The sequence below is a fragment of the Zingiber officinale genome, chromosome 9B, assembly GCF_018446385.1.
Source record: "Zingiber officinale cultivar Zhangliang chromosome 9B, Zo_v1.1, whole genome shotgun sequence".
NCBI lineage: Eukaryota > Viridiplantae > Streptophyta > Magnoliopsida > Zingiberales > Zingiberaceae > Zingiber > Zingiber officinale.
The window spans coordinates 1,986,017-2,007,380 of record NC_056003.1 but is presented as its reverse complement, the minus strand read 5'-3'; the positions used below and the strand labels follow the sequence as shown (position 1 = coordinate 2,007,380).

General features: G+C 39.8%; 3 protein-coding genes and 1 pseudogene across 3 annotated transcripts; 2 read left to right on the top strand and 2 right to left on the bottom strand.

Annotated features, from left to right (window-relative positions):
* Positions 1-1,228: 1,228 nt before the first annotated feature.
* On the top strand, positions 1,229-3,956 carry LOC122025097 (pyridoxal reductase, chloroplastic-like). Its single transcript, XM_042583857.1, has 8 exons — positions 1,229-1,994; positions 2,179-2,407; positions 2,540-2,630; positions 2,764-2,887; positions 3,012-3,113; positions 3,203-3,354; positions 3,436-3,529; positions 3,623-3,956. The coding sequence occupies exons 1-8, from the start codon at positions 1,830-1,832 to the stop codon at positions 3,806-3,808; spliced, it is 1,143 nt and encodes a 380-aa protein (XP_042439791.1). The 5' UTR covers positions 1,229-1,829; the 3' UTR covers positions 3,809-3,956.
* Positions 3,957-5,666: 1,710 nt separating this feature from the next.
* Positions 5,667-8,764, bottom strand: LOC122023622 (protein IQ-DOMAIN 22-like). The gene is made up of 3 exons (XM_042581841.1): positions 8,037-8,764; positions 6,982-7,176; positions 5,667-6,680 (listed from the first exon to the last, which is right to left on the bottom strand). The coding sequence occupies exons 1-3, from the start codon at positions 8,472-8,474 to the stop codon at positions 5,970-5,972; spliced, it is 1,344 nt and encodes a 447-aa protein (XP_042437775.1). The 5' UTR covers positions 8,475-8,764; the 3' UTR covers positions 5,667-5,969.
* A 1,331-nt stretch (positions 8,765-10,095) lies between these two features.
* On the bottom strand, positions 10,096-13,199 carry LOC122025427 (probable methyltransferase PMT15). Its single transcript, XM_042584234.1, has 7 exons — positions 12,423-13,199; positions 11,998-12,208; positions 11,635-11,920; positions 11,158-11,550; positions 11,004-11,081; positions 10,703-10,924; positions 10,096-10,550 (listed from the first exon to the last, which is right to left on the bottom strand). Exons 1-7 carry the CDS (start codon positions 13,089-13,091, stop codon positions 10,544-10,546), a joined length of 1,866 nt encoding a protein of 621 aa, XP_042440168.1. The 5' UTR covers positions 13,092-13,199; the 3' UTR covers positions 10,096-10,543.
* A 946-nt stretch (positions 13,200-14,145) lies between these two features.
* LOC122026008 lies at positions 14,146-14,308 on the top strand (annotated as a pseudogene).
* Positions 14,309-21,364: the final 7,056 nt, after the last annotated feature.

Sequence of the window (21,364 nt, the reverse complement as noted above, 5' to 3'; positions counted from 1 at the left end):
TCTTCTTTGCTACCTCAATGGTGAACCATCCAATGGCAAGAATCCTTTCCCTTCTTACCATTTAAATGGGTGTTTTATTTTCTCGATCCAAAACGATAATTTTCTTTTATCATTTAACTAATGGGGCAGATGGACATCGGATTACGGGGCAGAAGATCCGATCTCTGTACGTCCGCTGTCCCGGCCCATGCCCCCATCTCCAGTGCTCTGGAGCGGTTTCCGGGCCGAACTCCATGATAGGGGCGTGGGCCGGGCCAAACCTCAGGTCATCAACAGCGCGGCCCCATCCCCATAGTGTTATTATGTACCTGCGGAACATCCTAAGGAAACCAACAGTTCAAGTGGCGGTTTACAACTTACAAGACGGTCAAAGAGCATCAGAAGATGAGGAGGAAATCTATATCTCGATTGCATGATTATACAAGTGACTTTCACGTGTTTTATTATGCAGGATTCTTTCGTGCAAGCAAGTTTTCCATTTTGGCAGTGTCTCCAACACTGTGTAACTAGCTGCTCTCGATCAAGTATCAATGATGACGAACTAATTAAAATGTCTTCTTCTTATCCGCGCATGTTTTTGAGTCCATTCGTGCATGCTCAACTCAGTTATCGCTACGCAACTAACAAAGAAGAAGAAAGTTGTTTTTGCTTGCCTTCCTTAATTACTAGAAGAAAACGATGAAAAAAGAAAAAAATATATATATATTTTGGTGTTCACTTTAATTTACTGTTACTTGTCCGAAGACGAAGCAGTACCGTCCTGGGAGATGGCCTCCTGCATGAATTCCGCCGCTCAAGACGCGGTCAACGTCTGCAGTAGCCTCGTTTTCCTTCAATTCAAAACCCAAAAATTTAATACTAATTTATAGATGTTAATTTCATTCATAAATTCATAAAGACAATCTCACCTTCTAAATTCTAATGACACAATCGCACAGCTAGTGACGAACTGTAGTTTAGGGCTTATATATATTTATAAAAGTGCAGTGCAGTGCAGTGCAGGGCACTGCAAAGGAGTTGACGTTTACGTGTTGCAGACTTGAACTTCGTCGTGATGGATGATGTGAAATTATATTTAATGAAATCCAATATAATGGAATTTTATATATTTGCCAGCTGTGGGATAAATTGGCCTTCCCCTGTTTTCATTCCCTCTCTTTTATTATCAATTCGTCTTCCTTCTCCCACTGCTAAATATTATTACATCAAGAAGAAGATGAAGACAGGGAAGCTTTTCCTTTGAGGGGAATGTTGTCTGGGTCGAGGCTTGCAGTGAATATTATCTATGAGAATGGAACATATTGATAGATCTCGGACCAGGCTTCATTCCCCTGAACCGTAGCTTCCTACAACCCCATTTAACAGATTCTCCATCGTTCCATACTTTTTCTTACATGCATCGATAGTTTTTTGCTGCGATTTTTTTTTAAAATGATTTTAGTTTACCTGAAGAGTTTTCTGAGTTGTTGTTTAGTTCCACGCATGAACTCTTGAGCCTTCTGTGGCAAATTAAAGGCTTTTCATCATGACCTCGTCATTAGTATGGTGTTTATTTTAATGCACAAAAATCTTTGTTCGTACACAATATTATAAGTTTTCTACTAAAAATCTATCAGCAATTGATAGATTTTGTTAAGTTTTGAAATTGAATCTCTATGCGGATTAATTATATAGTGCATATAGCCAACTGGATCAGCTATCGAGTCAAAAACAGGATACAGGAGTGTCCGCGACACGTGGCCAATTGCAATTAGCCATGAGAATCCTTATCCTCCTCTCTCATATCTCCTCCCCGTTCCATTCCTCGTCCGGCGACGGCGGCGGCGGCCATGGCTTTGGTTTGGCCAGTAACAGCGGCAGCACGCGGGGTCCACTTCGAGTGTAGGGCTTCGAAGGAAGTAGCGCGGCCACGGCCGTCCTCTACTCCGCCCACCGGAAGCAAGATTTTCAAGCTCCCCCCTCGAATCGGACCTCTCTTCTGGCCGTGGGAAAAGGTCCTTCCTTTTTTCATTTCTTTTTGTGGTTTTGTTTTGTACTGTGCACCGTTGGTTGGTTTGCTACGGCACGATGAACCATTAGATAATTCGCTTGACCTCGACCAATCTCCCGTTGGCAGTCCGTTAATGTGCAAATTAGAAGTTGGATTTTGTGAATAAGTTTCAGTTTTGCTTAGTGTAGGTTAAAGTTGGCCCGTTATCTGTCTCGCCAATGGGATTTGGAACTTGGGCTTGGGGAAATCAGCTACTCTGGGGATATAGAGAAGACATGGATACCGCATTGCAGGAGGTATTTAATTTGGCTCTCAGGAATGGAATCACTCTCTTTGATACCGCCGATTCCTACGGGACAGGAAGGTTGAATGGACAAAGTGAAAGACTTCTTGGCAAGTTCATTGGTGAATTTCAAGGTTGGAATTTATTCTTCAAGTGATGCTGCCCAGGAAAGATATTTGGTTTTTTTCTTTTTAATGTTCTATGTTCGAACTTGATTTTAAACTTTCAGTCTCAGAGTGGCTCACCGTTAGTTGGCTACATTGCAGGACCAAGTATTAGAAATAACATAGTGATTGCTACAAAGTTTGCTGCATATCCATGGCGCCTGACAGCTGCACAGTTTGTTAAAGCCTGCAAGTATTCTCTCTGATTCAAAATATCACATTTGAATATGTGAGATAGCCACACACACACACACTAAATCTTCTTAATGAAATAAATTACTGTTTCACATTTGATGGATATCTAAAGTTTGAAAATTTTAAGGCAGGTCTTCATTAGAAAGGTTGCAACTTGATCAAATTGGCATAGGTCAATTACATTGGTCTACTGCAAATTATGCTCCTTTACAGGAAAAGGCTCTTTGGGATGGCCTTGTTGCAATGTATGAAGAGGTTATTATGCTTTAAAGTCACAATCTGTTTAATAAGTTGCATGCTTTAAGAATGTTGTTTGTTATGAAGAGTTGTTTTGAAGTTTGCATGCATGAAACAAATACTAAACCTCAAGTCCTTTTAGGGATTAGTTCGTGCTGTTGGTGTTAGCAATTATGGTCCAAAGCAACTCATTAAGATTCATGATTATCTAGAATCTCGAGGTGTGCCATTAAGTTCGGCTCAGGTACTCAAATACTGCATTGTGAATAAGGGACTTTTTCTCAGAAATCCAATGGTTCTATTGCTTCATGTTTCATTTATCTGATCACACAGGTCCAGTTCTCTTTGCTGAGTATGAGTGAAGCTCAAATGGAACTCAAACAAGTATGTGATTCTCTTGGCATTTGTTTGATTGCATACAGCCCTCTTGGGCTAGGAATGCTAACCGGGAAATACACAGCAGCTAATCTACCTCCTGGACCGCGGTATCCTTATTGGAACAAACTTAATTTTGCTGCAAATTGTTTAGGCAAGAACGGCTGTCTGAAACTGTCATAATATCACAGGGCTTTACTGTTTCGTCAAGTGCTCCCCGGTTTAGTTCCTTTACTCAATTCCCTGAAAAACATATCTGAAAGGAGGCAGAAAACAATGTCACAGGCATGCTCTTTCTCTCCTTTCATTCACAAAATCTAAAACAGATAAATAATAGTGTTGTTCTAGTCCCATTCCTAGGATTTGTGTGCATTGCAGGTTGCGATAAACTGGTGTATTTGCAAGGGGACTGTTCCGATTCCTGGAGTAAAGTCAGTGGGGCAAGCAAAGGAGAACCTGGGAGCCCTCGGTTGGAGACTAAGCTCTGATGAGGTTTTGGAGCTGGAATCAGCAGCTATGAGTTCAAGTAAGAAGATGATCCAAAACATCTTCCAAACCAAATAACAAGCTTCTTTTCTTGCTGTTACATTACTATTACTGCAAAAACAATGAATTATTTGTTGTTTATTGGTTAAACAGTTGCATCATTGTACCCTGTTAGATCTTGTGGATCATCTCAGATAACTTTTAAAATACGAATCTGTTCACCTTTCATGATAGACTTCATAGACTTGGTTAAAGAAACAGATACCAAGTTCCCAAAATATAAATAAATAGGGTCTTATCAAGTTGGTTTTTTGTTCTCCATCTTGCAGGGATGATTCCAATTGTCTCACAAAAAGGAGGATGCACCAAATGCATGCCTCACATTTGAGAATCATATTCCATCATTAAGCTTTGATTTATTAGGCATTATGGTTACTCTGATCACCTATCTCTTTTTATGAAAGATAAGGGATTATACAGTCAAGTAAAGTTGCAAGGACTGTATGTATTATAATAGGAACAAACCCTCCCTTGCTTTCCCGGTTAATTTTGGTGGCCAATCTTTGTTTATTTTCAAGAGAAAAAAACAATTACTCAAAACATCAAAATATTTATACTTCCCATAGCATTCTTCTAATGCTTTTGGTATAATTTTCTCTTAACCAAAATGATTATATTGGGCCATTAAGGTGATTGATCATCTTTAACAAAATAATTTGTTTTTAATGATAAAGTACCTAAACTCTTCACTTGAGACTTAAAATTTCTTTAACACAAGTTTTCAATCAAAATGACATGTTTCATTTCAACTCAACTCACAAGTCATAAATTTTCTAACCAAAAACAATATAATTTGAATCATCAAAGAGTTTTTAGCTAAAATTCTTAAGGGGGATCACTTCGACTTCTTCAAAAAGTTGGGTATATCTCATTTGTGAATCCATTGATCATCAAAAACATCTGACCCCCCAAAATAATAATTGTATTTTGGGTATATATACACACTCATAATTTGAGCAATGTAAACTTGAACCTTTTGAAAAAAAAATAATCAAAAATGAAATGGGTCCGTTTTAAAAAGTATATCTCTTGTACTAAAATCTATTGGAATACTATTCGTACAGGAGTTGGAATAGAGTATGTTATCCTCATCTCCATTCAATTCAGTCCAAGAACTTCCGAAATTTACAAATCTACATTAATATAATCAATTATTTGATTCCATCCAATATTTTATACTGTGTTGGGACTTTAAGTGTTCTATTGCGACCTATAAATATGAGAACTCGATCGCAGGGAGAGAACCAAAGGACAAGGTTGAAGCTTTTGTCGTAGAAGAAGAAGACATGGTGATATTGGATCGGCTCATGTGTTAGTATTTAGCTTTTAAGAAAGTACACGAGCCGAACCAATATCACTCATGTACTCTTTCTTATTTGTCTTAAACCATTTTAGACCATCAACTATTTATATCTTATTCCTGCAATGATCTCTACGCGATATTACTTGGCCTAGACGTTCTTTTTCCGTCAACAAAAGACACATTATTGATTGGCCTTTGATTAAGGTATGTGTTATGCTCGTGAAGATTTGTGTTATATAGTTTGTCCTCAAATTGTTTCAGAGCTTCTTCAGACAATGTATGAGCTGGTACCGAGCATAACGACTGTGTTTACTATGAAGGAATTCTATAGAAATCCGTATAAAGATTGGATCTAATGATTTTAATCAACATGTTTTCTTCCCTTAATTTGTGGGGATTCCCTTATTATATTAATAGTACGCTATCACCTTTCTTTAAGGTTGCAGTGGCTATCCGCTCTGTTATTGTGATTATTTTGAAAGCAGCTGCTGTGGCCACTCTCCTCCCTTTCAGTGAATTTAGATAATTTTTAATCAACAATTTTGAACAGCTTTGAGTTCAGTCTTATGCAAATGGAGTTCAAGGAGGGAAATCAAACCTTTCACAAAGCTTACTTTCCAGTACAACGAAGCATCTCTCTTTTCAAATATTTAAAACCTAAAAGGATTCGGGCGATATGATACTAATGAAAAGTTTACATTCTGAAAACAGATGTTTTTTTTTCTTTTTTTTTTCATTTAAGCTTAAGAGATAAACAGCAATCTAACGCTGTTAAACACTTGTAATGCATTTTTAAACACTTTTAATAGCGACTGGACAAATTTAGACTCCATCAACTAAGAGTGCATTGCTTTCTGAACTTGGCTTGGTGGTTCATCAAGTCCCTATTGGCATGCCTAATCTATCCAGCCTGCCTGAACCAGGGTAAGCCTTGTGTGCGAACTTGGCATGTAGAGAAGATGACCTCTGAGCCAACGGCCCTGTGGGATTGTGCCGGTCCGGCCTCTGCTTAGGGGCGCTGTGCGATCGCACCTTCGCCTTCGATGACTCGGTGTTTGCCATGTAGTTTGGGTAGTCCGAGTAGCCACTGAAGAGGCTCCCAGAGCACTCACTTTTCGAAGGAGTGAATGCACCCCTTCTAGAGCTCCCGGGCCTGGACGAGGCAGAGTAGAACTGAGGGCTCTCGCCGTATCCGCCTGACTCGAAAGGGAACCTCAAGTGGCTTAGAGATTGCTGCATTTCGACTGAGGTTTGGCTGGGGACGAAGTGCTGGGCTGCTGTGGATTCCATGGAGGGCGAGTCCGGCGCAGTGAGGAAGCTGTGGCTGTTTGGGTCCGAAGTCAGCGTGGAGCAGGAGGAGTGGTTGTGGGCGTTGCGCCTCTTGTGGTGGAATTGTGGCTTCCCTGGGTCAACTTCCAAGATCTTGGCATTCTTCTCGTCGTCCATGGGAGCACCATTGCCCGACTTCTTCGCATTGACAGCCCCTCGGCTGACCCAGTAGCGTTCCTCCATCCACCGTTCCAACCAGTTCAATCCTACTCGGTCCTGGATGTTCGAATCAGAAGTAGCTGGCCTTGATGAACTCCTCTGTAAATGCCAAGGACCACGATCTCATCGATACACAGACGTGGTAGTGCAATAAACCATGAAACCACAAAACCTCAACAAATTGTTCATAGCTCAGATATCTCTACCAAGAAAAGAAAAACACTGCAAAACTCTGAATCAATGATGCAAGAACTGAAACATTCGGTAACTTGCATTTCGAAGCAATCAAACTGAAACTCGAAGTTTAACATGATAATTGTATGGAGGGCAAAGTTTCACTAGCCGGGCTAAAATCAAATCAAGCAGCGGTAAGCAGAGAGAGAGATGCTTCAGTACTTACAACATGGCAGGTGGGAGCCTTCTCGAACCTGCACCGCTCCGATCTGAGGACACGGCACGCCCGGGCCCGGGCTTGGACCCTCACCAGGGCCTGCATGCACCGCAGGGTCTCGGCCGCCTGCTTCCTGACAATGTTGCCTCTGACCAGTGCCTGTAGCTTCACAAGCCCTCTCAGTGCCTTCAATGCCCTCCTTGCCTTTCACAACATCAACAAACCAAGTCACTAAAACAGTGTTCACCTCAGCAAGCTAGTTAGGGAACGAGAAGCCAGATCCCTTTGCACAAGAAACCAGATGAAGGTCACAGGACGACTGTAGCTACATAACTCAGAGTTGGTACGAGGGCTGAAGAAATTATAATCTACACCCACCAAATTGTCCTAGTCGTGGTCCAAGAGGTTCATGGACGTAGTGTAGGGTAGTAACCGCTGCGGTACAATCGGACACGAGCAGCAGCAGTGCCAAAGAGAATGTGGCTAAAAACAAAAGCTGGCATTAAACAATCTGAAAGAAGGAAAGGATAAGGTTGTGGAACAGTGAGGGTATCAATGAAGTAGCAGAGGAGGGATGGAAGACGGTGCAGCGCAGAGTTCTCCGTTCAAGGCAGGAAGGGAGATGGCGACTTCAGAGGATGAGAGGATGAGATATGGCAAATTTGAGGTGACTGGATCCGATTTCGAACCACGCGAGCCAGGACGCTACGCCCGAGGGGAGATGAGAAGCTCAATGACCGATGCTTTGGCCACTGGATAAAGTGGAGACAAATTTACTCGATTGAAGGACCGGCCATGGCGAAAGATTTCAGCTTCCGGCTTTGCGAACTGGCTCGGATATCTACGCATCTCTCTCTCCCCTTTTGTTATCTGAGATCTGATAGGGAGAGCTCGGAGAATAAAAGAAGATTAATCTGATCTTATCTTTGGTAAACGAGCGAAAATCCAACTAGTAGGGGAACAAATTAGGGTTCCAAAATTCCACTTTTTATAGGTTAATTTCAAAACTTTCGGTGGTCACCTGAATGGGGATCTGAAATTGGGGAAGGGGAAGTGAGACTAACCAAGTAACCACGGAACGCGGCCTGGATCATGATCGCCGCGGCTTCCTCCCGCTTGCGGACGGCGACCGGGGAAAACCCTACGGGGGCCCTTCCGCTGCTGGTCAGCCGGACGACGGCCGCCGCGGCCTGCGCGGCGGCCACGGCAGCCTCCGCCACCGCAGCGGTAGCCGCGGCGACGGCAATCGCGCGCTTGCTCTGCTTCTCCTCCTCGTCCTCCTCTGCCGCCGCGGCGAAAGCTTCCCTGTACGACCCCTTCCGCTCCTCCGCGCCCACCACGGCCGACGCCGCTGACTGCGCTCCCCTCCACCGCTGCTGCGCCTTCTCCCGCAGCGGCATCGCGAAGCCCCACCTCCGCTTCTCCTTGGCCGCCGCGGTCCCGTCGGCATCAGGCTTCTTCCCTCCGAAGAGGCTGCGGAGCCACCTCGTGGCCTTCCCCATTGGCGCCCCACCGCGCCGCCCGCCCTCCCTCCCTCCCCGCCTTAAATTACGAGACCGTTTCCTTTTGCGTACATTAACATGCGATTATTTTTATAGAAACTAGAGAAAATTGAAGATCAAAGAAGAAGAGAAGAGCGGGAAAGTAAATCAAAATGGAGCAAAGCAGCCAACGCCACAAGAGAGAAGAAGAAAGAAGAGAAGAGGAAGGAGAAAAAGAGGAAGAAGGTGCAGAAAGACGGAGAGAGTGAGAGAAGAAAAAAGCTAAAGAAATTAAATTATAGAGTCCCAAAATAGTCAAGAGAAGGTGAATGAAAAGTCAAAAAAGGAGAAGGTCACCCACTGTACTTTAGATTTCTTTTTCTCAAAACAAAATATTTTAAATAATTATTGAGCAAATAGTTTGACAGTAGACAACTTTTATCATTGATTTTTTTTTAATTTGAATGAATTTCGAAGGGAAATAATTTAAAAAATAAAATAGTTTAGCATAGACTATTTGCTATATAATATTTATATATTACTCATAGTATTTATATTTATTGTATTTTTATATCTTAAAATTTTAGGGTTTTTAAATTCTAATAGATTAAAAGTGAATAAAGACAATGTTTAAACGAGGCTAGTAATAAAAGTGAGGACAATCAATTTTGGCTCCACTGAGCTCTGTTTACACCTCCATCATTTGACATGACTTGCCTCTGTTAGTACCTCCATCATTTAATGGCAATGCTCATGTCGCATTATTATTCAGCACAAGTCGGCTGTCAGTCGTATTTCTTCTCGCAGCAAGCTTAGCTAGCTAGACATGCTGTCCATGATCATAATTAAATCCTTGTTTAGATCTGAAAAAAAATGGATCATTGTCTGCTTGATAAAACTCTGTTTTCCCCATAGATGTTTGAGCTAGAATGAGCATCAAATGAAGTGGCAATCAAAATAAGATTTGCAGTAATGAGTTGAAGTCTTTAAAGATCATTCTGTGTTGAAATTCCCAAACAACTTTTTTTTTTTTTTTGATGCAAAAGCTCCTCTTTTTTTTTGGAAAAAAAAATTGAAAATCTTGGAATTATCAACATGATCGTAGAGATCAATCATGGCTTTTGTTAACTGGCATTTACCAAACTCATTAATATGAGAATGATATATCAGCTACTAGGATTAAGACTGTTCCGAACTAATTGCCAATCTTTTTCAGAGAAATTATCAACAGGATCTGTGAAGTTAGGAATAATTGTATGTATTTTGTGTATGGAAAACTATGCATCGCCGTATGAAACAAAATCGTTTGCAAGGAAAACCAAGCTAAAGAAGAAGAATTTCTTTATGAAATACATATTTTGCAGAATCCAGGATGCCTTTCTTCGTTCAGGTGTTTTTGATTAGAAATTAAAAAGCCAAACGACCTGGAAGAAAAGGATCGGCACTTTGAAGGTTTCTCCTGTCTGTAATGACGGTGATCCTTTATCTTAGGAAGACGCGGCAAGTGAAAGGTTGTGTGCCATTTCAAGCACCATAAGAAACATTTTATCAAACAGATAACACTCACTCCTCCGCTAGTAGTGAAAGATTGAGTTTTAGATCTTCAAGTTGAAATTTTGATAGTTATATCAGTACAATCTCTTTAGTTGACAAAAGTCAACTCTCTCTTCAAAATTCCTGCACATCGGTTTTGATGGATCTCTGTATCCTGGAACACTTCCCACTCAGATTACTTGTTTAATCAACTCCCATGTCTCTCAAACTTCCATTGATGAGCTCAAGAAGCCAAGTTGGTGCACTTGCATTCATGCCCACTGGGTCCTCGAATCATCAAGAAAGCTTGTTTATTTCAAGTGAACTCCAGTTATAGATGCAGTTTAAGTTAATGAGATCATGCACAGAGATAGAGAAAGAAATTAGTCTGAGTCACAGCTCTCATGCATCGATTCATTCCATTTCATGTGCTCCACCTGCTCCCTTCATCTCCAACCATGAACGATCTCATCGATCACGCGCAACGAAAGGTAACACGAAGAACAAACGAAATTCCAGTTCTGTTATTGCATTCCTCTTTTTCATAGTGAAGCAGGTTACAATCTGTTCACATATTAAGAACCATCTCAACGAGAAACATGATCATCTCTATCAAACCTGCTAACTAAATGGGTCGAATTTTCAATTGGAAAACAAAAAAAAGAAATGCAACGAGAAAGATATTGTGAATGCTAAAAACAAAGGTTACTCAATACTCTTGGTTTGGCCCCGGAGCAGTCCAGTAGGTCTTAACGGCCAAAAGGATCTTCTCCCTCTCTAACGGGCCATTTTCGTGATCGATGATCTGACTCTTCCATCTCATTCCATCGGCAATATCCTTTATCTTCACTAACATATCGATGTCGTCTCTCAAAATCACGGTGCCTTTAGGCCTCAAGATCCTATCCATCTCTAATAAAATGTCCTCCATTTCACATCTGAAGTAGAAAGATGAGTAAGCTGAGTGACACAATTTGATTAGCAAATCATAAAGTTAAACTAGATTCTCCTCCATACTTGTCCTTATAAAGGGTGAAGACTGAATAGCCATGAATGAGATCGTAAGTTCTCGGATATGTAGACATTGCTTGACACCTGAAATGAATGGTTACTTTGAGAATGAAGATCGATATGAGATAAGAGTTAACAAGATATTTGGCTCGATGCTCACCAATCTTGATAGGTACCAATTAGGCCGCGCTGGTAGATGACTCCAAGGGTGTTTCTGTTTGCGATGGTCGGGACTGTGTTCATGACCCAAAGGGGATTGTCGATGAGGGCAGCCGCGAAGCCGCCAAAGCATGCATTCATATCTAGCAAATTGCGGTATCCACCCTTCTGGCCTAATTGGTTGATCAATGACTTGTAGTAGCCGACCCTCTTCCTCCATATCTCAGAGTCTTGCAAGAACATTTCCGGTGTGAGTCCTGGAAGACTTCTGGTTGCGATCCTCGGGGGCACCGCCGTTAGTCTTTCCGGCCACTTCTTGATCTCTCCGCCGGCGATCTCGTCCATGTTGGCCACCTCGGGCAGTGGAGTTATGCAAGTTTCCATTTTGGTGTGCCTATTGTAATCCACGGCCTTGAGCTCTGTGAATTGTATCAAGGAGAATTGGTTTTGATGGATGAGAGGAGAAGAGGGTGAGTACCATGCGGTGTCTGGATTGTTGGATTGGCAGAACAGGGACGAGTTCATGAATTTGCAGGCGAGGTGGTTGATGGGCTTCTGCCAGATGGCGATGTCTCCATTCTCTGCGAGTTTCTTCCAGCAGAGGCTATTGGCGACGGCTTCGATGGCGGACTGCTCGGAGCTCAAGTCGCGCTGCGTCCGGTTCCAGCCCCGCCAGTGCTTCTTCCAGTTGATCGGCGGGCCGGAGAGGATCCAGTAGCCGCCGGGGCGGAGAATGCGGTCGATCTCCATCAAGTACTGCCCGCCTTTACGATCCAGGAACCGAAGTCACGAAGATGAGGCAAAGAGGAAGGGTTGAAGTAGTAGGAGAGTGACGGAGTACCGTAGAGATGCCACGGGATGAGGCATCGCGAGCAGTGGGCCATATCGAAGGCCCTCGACGGGTAGGGGAGGCGGATGGAGGCGAGAACGCCGATCATCGCCGGAATGCCACGCTCGAGCGCGAATTGGACCTGTGCCTCGTGCGAGTCCCGAGGGGCGAACGACATTGCTATGACGTTGCGGGAGAGAAGGTAAGCTCCCCAGCTCGCCACCTGCAACTCCACCGGAAACAACGGAGTTGACTTTTTTGCAGTATATTGATATGAATCATTGATTATCAGAAACTAGAATAAAAAAGCAAGATGAGGCAGGCAAAAAGGTCAATTTTTTCTTCGATTTCATTGATCAAAATCGCAATTTTTTCGCCGCCGGCGAATGGACAGATTAAAGCATGGGAAAGCAGAGTAGAGATGGCAAGGAACTCACCCCGCAACCGGTGTCTACGGCGGTCCGGATCGACCCGTCTCGAAGAGGGATGAGGCGATCGATGTCGTCAATGTACGCATCGGCGCCGTTGGGGAACATGGTGCCGCCGCCCGGGAACCGGAACTTATCGCCGTAGACGCGGATCCAGTTTTGGACCGCCTTCTCGACCGTCAGCTCCTTGTGCGGCACGTTGGCGAACCACGCTGTCTCCCTGCTCGCCGGCCAAGGAAAGGGGTTCCTGTACCCCGGCGGCGCCGGTATTAAGCACTTAAGCAGCTCACCCTTCTCCGGACAGTGCCGCTCCCGGTAGATTAGCCGGTCTCGGTCGAACCGCAGCGACCTGTCCCGGTCTTCGCACGGCGTGTACTCCGAGTACTTGATGTCGCAGGCCGGGAACTTCCGCACGGCGGTCGGTTCCTCCGCCGCCGCCCCGTGCTGGATGGTGAAGTCGAGCGTAACAGCGCCAGCACCTCCGGCCGAGGTATTCTTTTCGCAAGAGACGGCGGTGAGGACGGTGGAGGTGGAGCCGCCGCCGTGCTGCCAGATTCCAAGGAAGTAGGAGGCAGAGCAAAGGAGGGCGACGACGCTTAGTTGGACAATATTGGTGCGCTTCAAGTAGGGACGGTAGGGCTTCCAGACGCCGGAGTAAGGACTGGCGGCGCCAGCCATCGTCACTTTTGGCAAGGCGGCACCTTTAAGAAACGGGGGAAGATGAGAAGAAAAAGAACGACGGCGGAGAGGAGCCGATAGAGAACAAGATATTTATGCCTACGGAACATTTTGGTTGCAAGCATGTGAATTGCTGACTGGCGGAACAAATTGGATAAATTAATGGAAACAATAATTAATTATTATTATTAAAAATTAATTTCATGATCTATTAAGGCTTTGTCAATTATGAGCTCACCTGAAGACCGATTTAAGAGTCCTTTGTGGCTAAAACAAAAGAAAAAATGATAAAGACTTTTAAGGTAAAAGGAAAGCTTTTCCCTGACCATCCGAAAGAATTTCTTGGAAGAGAAGCAATAGTACAAGTTTGGTTTGTCGTAAAGCTTGCTTGTAACAGAGACTAAATGCCTTTATTCGGCGAAAAATCTAAAGAGTTGGCTTTCGTAATAGTAGCAAGAATATTTGTTTTTTTATTTATTGTCAAAATAATACTTTAATTCGTATCAATATATTTTTATTTTTAAAATTGTATTTATTTTATAGTAACTGTAAATTTATAACTATTATAATATTTTAATTTTAATCGATACTAGTAAAACCATATTATAGTAGATACAGTTAATAATTACTACAACTTAAATATTTCATCTTGGACTAAGATTTATAGTTAATACAGTCCATACCTAAGTACAATATAGATACTCATCATTAATCAATAATAGTCACATTATACTATAACAATTACAGACGAATTCAGAAATTAGAATTTAAGAGCTTAAACTTAATAAAATAAATTATATGTTATTATCAAAAATATCTTACTATTTAACTAAGAATTTGGAAAAATAATTAATTTTAATAGAGTCCAAAATTAAATTATGTTAATGTTATTTTTACATTGAAAATAATTTAATGTTTATTAGTAATTTTTTAATTATTTTTTATATAAAAAATATGTATTATCATGGTTCTCTTTAGTCTCACATTTTAGCATTGATAATATTACGAGTAGAGAAGTTTCTATAAATACCTTGGATCGGCGACGTTATAAAGCATATTTTTCTTGACCTTTTGACGAAGATCAAGTATAGTATATATTTTTATTAGTTTAATATCTGATATACAAAATTAAATTAATTTTTTATGATGGGAGTTCATTATAATAGTTTGTGCATCGCCCTGCCATTGTACTACTGCATGGACTTGACGCACCGTTATCAAGTCCAATTTATGGACCTGGAGTACTAATTTATGCGTATTCCATTATATTATACATATAACACGTGTGCATTATAACTAGTATATATAAAAAGTCATTACATTATAATATTCAATACAATTTTACAAGATTTTAAAATATAAATTTTATCTATAATAGAATTTACATCAATATCCTTAGTTAAATCTCATTTAATATGAAGTGTCAAGTAATTTTTAAGAGAATCATCTTTCATCCTTCATCCTTCATTTTATTACGAAGTATCATCTTTACCTACTTTATTACTAGAAAAGTTTGTTCAGTAATTAGAGTATAAACAAATAACATCAAAATAAAATAAATCATTCTAGTCAACATAATATAGTTATAAATATTTGATCATCTATTCTCAGCAAAAATGACATAACTCAATAAGCATAGAAGGTTTCAAATTCTACATCATATCATATTTATAATGTACTAATTCGTATTCAAAAGTAAAGATGTCATGATTTATGAAATCTTTAGACTATAATTTTATTGTAAGCTTGTAAATATCATTAATAATTAAGTTAAATAAATTTTTAGGATTTGAAGTTATACTAAAAGAAAAAGTTCCACTGAAAGACTTACACTTTGCAGGCATGGTGACATTGAATGACTCTATGAGTTAATTAAAAAGGAATGTAAAGAACAAATTAAAATTGCAGTGTTATTTATAGACTTGTGAATTATAAATAATTTGAAATAAGATTGAAATAGAATACACATTTGATTAGGATATTGAATTATTATTAGGAAGGAATTGGAAATAAATAATTTTATGATCAGGTAATTGCTATAAAAGGTAAAGTTGTCGTCTTAGTGATCCCTTTAGAGCAGCTCCATATACTCTGGGAGGGACATTTGTCTTAGCGCAGCGAACTTTTGCATAAGAGAGATGAGGCTAAGGCACTACATTTCTGTATTTACTGGGAATTGACTCCAGGACATATTTGTTAGAGCAATCGATGTACCCTTGTGTTTGATGTTTAGGCAAAGGGTTTAAGTTAGAGTTTGTATCTGTATTTGATATGCGCTATTAAATGTGCATCTAACAGGTGCAAGGAAATACCAAGTGTGATATTTGCAAAGATGAAGTCCAAGCATGGGAGTCTTGACGGTGTAAGTCTAAGCTTGAGGCTTGGCCGTGTAAGTCCAAGTGTGACTAGGAAGATGAAGACCCGGAGCGAGAGGCTCTTGATAGGGATGAAATTCTGGTGCGAGAAGCTCTTGGAAAGAGAAGTCCCGGGAGAGGAGCTTCTTGGCAAGGATGAAGACCCGGAGGTAAGGAGTCTTTTGGCAAAGAAAGACTCGACAACTATGACAAAGCTAAACGAAGCTCTTGAAGGCAAGTCGTGAAGGATGGGGAAGCATCCGAAGGACGCAAAGCTAATGAAGGAGGCTAAAAGGCAAGATCAAGGTTATGTGGGCGAGGACAAGTGCATGAGTGATTGTACTCGGGGGTAAAACTCTAAATTCGTGTTTATTAATCTACCAGTATATGTCTCAGTCGATTGATGGTTGAGAACCAACAAGCCCGTAATGTAATTCCATGGTTTGTGGTTCTAGGGATACCAATCAACTGAGACATATCAGTTGACTGGTGGTTGAGAACCAACAAGTCCAGAATCAAATTCCAGGGTTTATGGTTCTAGGGATACTAGTCAACTAGAATATGTCTCAGTTGACTGGTGGTTGAGAACCAACAAGTCCGGAATGGAATTATAGGGTTTCTGATTTTAGGGATACCAGTCGATTGGTAACTTACTGGTAAGACTACCAGTCGACTAGGAGCGAATAGAATAAGTTATCAGTCGATTGGACAGTTGACTCGGAGCGAACAGAATGCTTCTATTTGCTTAGTCTATGAAGACTAGTCGACTGATTCATTGTGAGCAATTGATTGTAATCGAGCCGTTAGGTTATATACTAAGACTTGTGTGAGGCCAAGTGTCTTTAAGCCCACCCGATCTTTACCCGGCCTGGCATGTATAGACAACCTTGTGTTCAATCAGCCTTCCTCCAGCCGATCTTATACTAAGACTTGTATGAAGCCAAGTGTCTTTAAGCATGCTCGGTCTTTACTCGACCAAGCATACACAAACAACCTTGTGTTTGATCATCATCAATTGGTGGCAGAAACATAGCTTGGGTCCCCTTAAGCTTTATATAATGGAACTTGGATTGGGTAGGTTGGGTGATGAAACTAGAGGTGGTTAACCCCTAATAGAGTCTCTAAAGCTCAGAACAATCCAAAAGTTCTTGATCAAGTTTGTGGTGATGTTTCTCCACCGACAAAGAGGATTGAGCTAGCTGGAGTTCAGGGAACTAATCCGCTGATGGATTGAGGGATCGTCCACCTTACGGACAACTATAAAATTGGAGCATCATCTTCAAACCACATAAACAAATGTGTTAGGATTTGTTGTCTTTCTTCTTCTCTCTAGGGTTAGCTTTCATACTTGTTTGGTTGTACTAACGAGTATAGGAAAGTGAACAAAATGGGTGACCGACTATTCAACCCCTCTAACCTGTTATCAAGGTCACAATAATATTATAGTAAATACTCATATAAACTACGCCAATCCATAGGAGCTTTATGATAATTAAATTGACTGTGTTTTTTTTATAGAAATGACTATGATTTTATAGTCTAATTATAAATTATGTACCAAATTTAATTATAATCTGATTAGAAAATAAATTTAAGTTATGTTATAGGCCAAAACAACCCAAGCATGAATTTGCCCCTAATCATAGTGGTTACAATATAAATAATTTATACAATTATAGCAATTATGGAATAGTATATATATATATATATATATATATATACCACTATTTTTATGCTTCTTCTTAGAAGTTGTGTTTGAAGTAAATACTAAACAATGAATAATAATAGTGAATAGTAAATAGTGAATAGTAATAGTGAATATTAATTAGTGAATACTAACAGTAAATAAAAGTATAGTAGTAGTGAATTGCGGAATTACAGTAAATGATAACAGTAATGTAACGATGTAGTAAAAGTGATGATGTAGTACTATTTTTACTCTTATTTTTTTTTACTTACTCTGTTTCTGTTCTTGTTTGTTTTCCAGAGAGCCTCACCTGTTCAGGATCTCACCATTTAATCAGTGCCCCGGCTTATGCGTAAGATTTTGGGTTAAGGATACCCTTCTTACTTAGCCCGCACAGGTCTTATATGATTTTGATTATTCCTGATACAGTTATCGTTTATCGATTGATTACTAGGATAAAGACTGAAGAAAAGAACCAAGAAAAGATAGGCAGAATATCTTATTTTTACCCAACTCAGTTTATCATTATAAAAACAAGTATAGATCTTATTTAGTGGAGAATTTTACAGGGAATTATAATCAGAAACTGAGAGAGTTACATATTTGTACATAAAGACAGCTTATAAAAGAAAACTTACAAATACACTTGAGCACTCTTGAAGAGCATTGGGGAATTTGGACAGTTACGATGGCAGTGGGGGGAAAGGGAAGTGGATGCCCTGAAGGGAGAGGTTTGTGGGTCTTTTATAGGCAAAGGAGAGGGTGTTTGCTTAGAGAAGAAGGAAAGCCGGGAGAGAAGGGAAGAGAGGGGCCGAGAAAGAGGAGGCTTGGTGGAGAATAGGTGGAAAGCAAAAGTAGGTTTAGTGAGGGACAGATGGCTTCATTTAGTTGAGCGAGCATACTGTTGGAGGAGCGGAAAAAAATATCATGGATGACGTTTTTAGATGTTGCTGTTGTGAATGGAAGAAGATGTCATAGATGGCGTTTTTAGGGGCAAAATTATCATTTAAGTCTCCATTAGGTTGTCTAGGTTATTGTCTCCTGTCAGATCCAGAGAGGGAGTTTGTGAGCTTCCGGCTAAGTCTGGCTGCATACTTCTGTGGAGTGCTGCTCTGTATGCTCTAGCAGAGAGGACTGAGCTGGCTAGTCGCTTCTGCCAATATCTTTCAATTTTTCTTTGATAATGTTGCAGCAAAGTTGTATGTTGTGTTTTAAAGGAAAAAGGGAAGAATCTAGTACCCATATCTTTTGGCCAGTAGATTTTTTCGGTATAAGTTTCTCCGACTAAGAAGTAATTATCTGGATCTGTTAGACGGTTCCAAGTCCAATTAGTTCCTTGTACTGATGCTCTCCAGTGCTTTAGTTGATCTCCAATAGTAGGAAAAGCTTCCCAATTAAGATCTAGGTCGGAAGGATAATCTTTAAGTTCTGTTTGGATACCTCCGACTTTATTGATGTCAATCTTAACCAGATGTTTAGCCGGTTCAATGTTGAGGTCGAGCCATTCAACTGGAGAGCTGTCAAAAGTGCGTACGACAAACGTTTCCTCTTCTTCTAGGGCCAAAGAAATAATAGTTCCAAGTTTTTTAGGAAAATCTTTGACTGAATCTGGACCATATATCCAAACTTTGTAAAGCAGTCCATAGTCCATTAGACAAAAAGGAGTAATAAGTCTTCCTTTGTAAGAGGTTGCTTGATACTTCTCACAGTCCAAGTTAACCTTACGGAAGGAATATAATAGTTGGCATGAACATCCTTATTCAGCAGAGTCTTCACAGGTTGGACCGATCTTTTGACATTTGAGCTTTGGACCAAATTTTTCTTCATAGACAATAGTTATCCCAAGAGGGGGTTTTTATGGAAGATTTTTAAGGCTTCACATAATTCAATAAAGGTCTGTAATGTAGACTGTTCTGCTAAGTTTCATATGTAAGAGTTGATGTCTTCAGGTATGGTATTGGGCAGACTCAATATATGAGTTGCTGATTTTTTTGAGCGAAGGTTGTAGTAGCTTATTCCTTTAGTTGGGCTAATGTTAAATAGTTAGGTCTTTGTGGCTTTTTGTCTATTAATGTTGTAGAAGAGGAAGGAGACTCATGAGTTCCTTCAGTAATTTGTGCATATGTAGGAGTCTCTTCAGTTTGTGAGTTGGTTGAGTTTGTCATCATGGTTGTTGTTTTTAATAAACTCCTAATAAAAAAATTTAGCACCAAGTTGGGCTCTGGCAGCATTAAATGCCTCCTCAAGTGAATAGTACCTTTTAAAGAAAGGATGTTCTAGGCCTTGTATGGCCATATTTGTTTCTTCCCAAGTAGCATATACCCCAGCTTGCGGTTCAGAGAAGACAACATAGTAAGAGAATTTTTTGCCTGCTGGTTTTTATGTGGTTGTTAGAAAATAATTTGTTAAAGCATTTATAACTACTATCTTATGTCCAGAGCTGTCAGGAATAGTCGGAATGTGTCAAATGTTATCAATCAGACAGTGCTGTATGTGATCTAGTTTGTCTCTAAATATAGAGCGTAACTGATCCTCCTGTTGTGTGAATTGTTGTAATTCTTGAGTACTGAATCTTAATGTTTTAGTAGCAAATGATGTTCATACATTCCTTGGTCTATCTATTACATGAAAAAAAAAAATTTAGTGGAGTAAACGAGATAAAGTATCAGCTAAAAAATTGTTAATTCCCTTTATATATTCCCAGTGAATACATAAACCTTTATTAATAATGGTATCTGTGAATTTTAACCATCTTTTAGTACTTAGCCCTTTTCTTAATCCTTTAGTTTGTTGACTATATTTGACTATAATTTCACAGTATGTTCTAATAGTAATTTCTTGCTTATTGCAAATGAATAGTCTGAATGCTTCTAGACAATAAATAACTGCTAATATTTCAAAATCTAGTGAAGTTAAATGTCCTTTTTCTTAAAATTTTTTAGAAGCATACCTGCGTAAGGTTTCTGTAGTTTTAGGGTTATATTTGGAGGATTTCTAAATAAAATTCCTCCCCATCCTGTTTCACATCCATCTGTTTCAATAACTAAGTAGTCAGAATCAAGTGGGAGTATTAGCATTGGGATTGTTTTTACTAACTGTTTAATTTGTTGTACAAGTTCTATATCTTATTGATTAAAATGTTTTTGTCCGGTTAAAGAGGTTTTATTGTGTAAGGGGTCGCTAATTTTTCCTATATCTTTTAAATAAGGTCTTGTATAATTTAGGAGTCCTAAAAAAGCTCTTAGGGTTTTAGTATCGTCCATTTTATTTGAAAAAGCAAGGATTTTAGCGGAGATATGAGGTTGAAAGGCTATTTGTTCCTGACCTATCTCTGCGCCTAGGAAATCAATATGAGTAGATGCTATTATCATTTTCTTTCGAGAAATAATCAAACAATGTTTCTCAAATAGGTTAAAAATAATATGAAGATGAACATAATGTTCTTGTTTAGTTTTAGAAAAAAACTAGAATATCATCTATATATACACAAGTGAAGAGAGAAACATCTCAAAAGATGTCATCCATTTTCCTTTGGAATATTTGAGGAGCTACCTTAAGGCCAAAAGGCATAACAAACTACTCAAAATGTCCTTCAGGGCAGGAAAAGGTTGTCCGTTCAATAGACTTAGAGTGCATTTTGACTTGTCAAAATCCTGATTTCATGTCAAATTTAGAGTACCATTTTGAGTTTTGGATTTTATTTAAGAGTTGATCTTTGTCAGGGATTTTATAACCATCTTCTTGACAGTTATCATTAAGTCTCTTGTAGTTAAATACCATTTTAGATTGGCCACGTTTTTTTTCTGATCCTTTATTGACTATGAAGGCTGGACTTCAGTGCCTAGATGTGAACCTTTGAATGACTCCTAAAGTTAAGAGTTGATTAATATGCATTTTACATTCTTCAGTTTCTCAATTTGTATATTTTAAATCTTGAGCTTTAATTGTAAGGTCTGGATTAATTATTGATAGTTTGCAATAGACTTTGTCTCGGCCCCGATATTTAGTAGGATTGTCTCCAATAATTTCTAGTTTTTTTTGTCTAGAAATGAGGGAGTCTAAATCAGATTTATGGGTGTTTATTATTTGAAGTAACTATTGTAGGAGTATGAGATCATGTGGGATCCAGGTGTCCTTAGTTATAGGGCTTGACCAGCCAAGTGAGGTTAGTTTTCCTGATCTTGTTGGCTAGAAGAGTCTATGGCACAGGTTTGGTTATTAGGTTGTAGTTG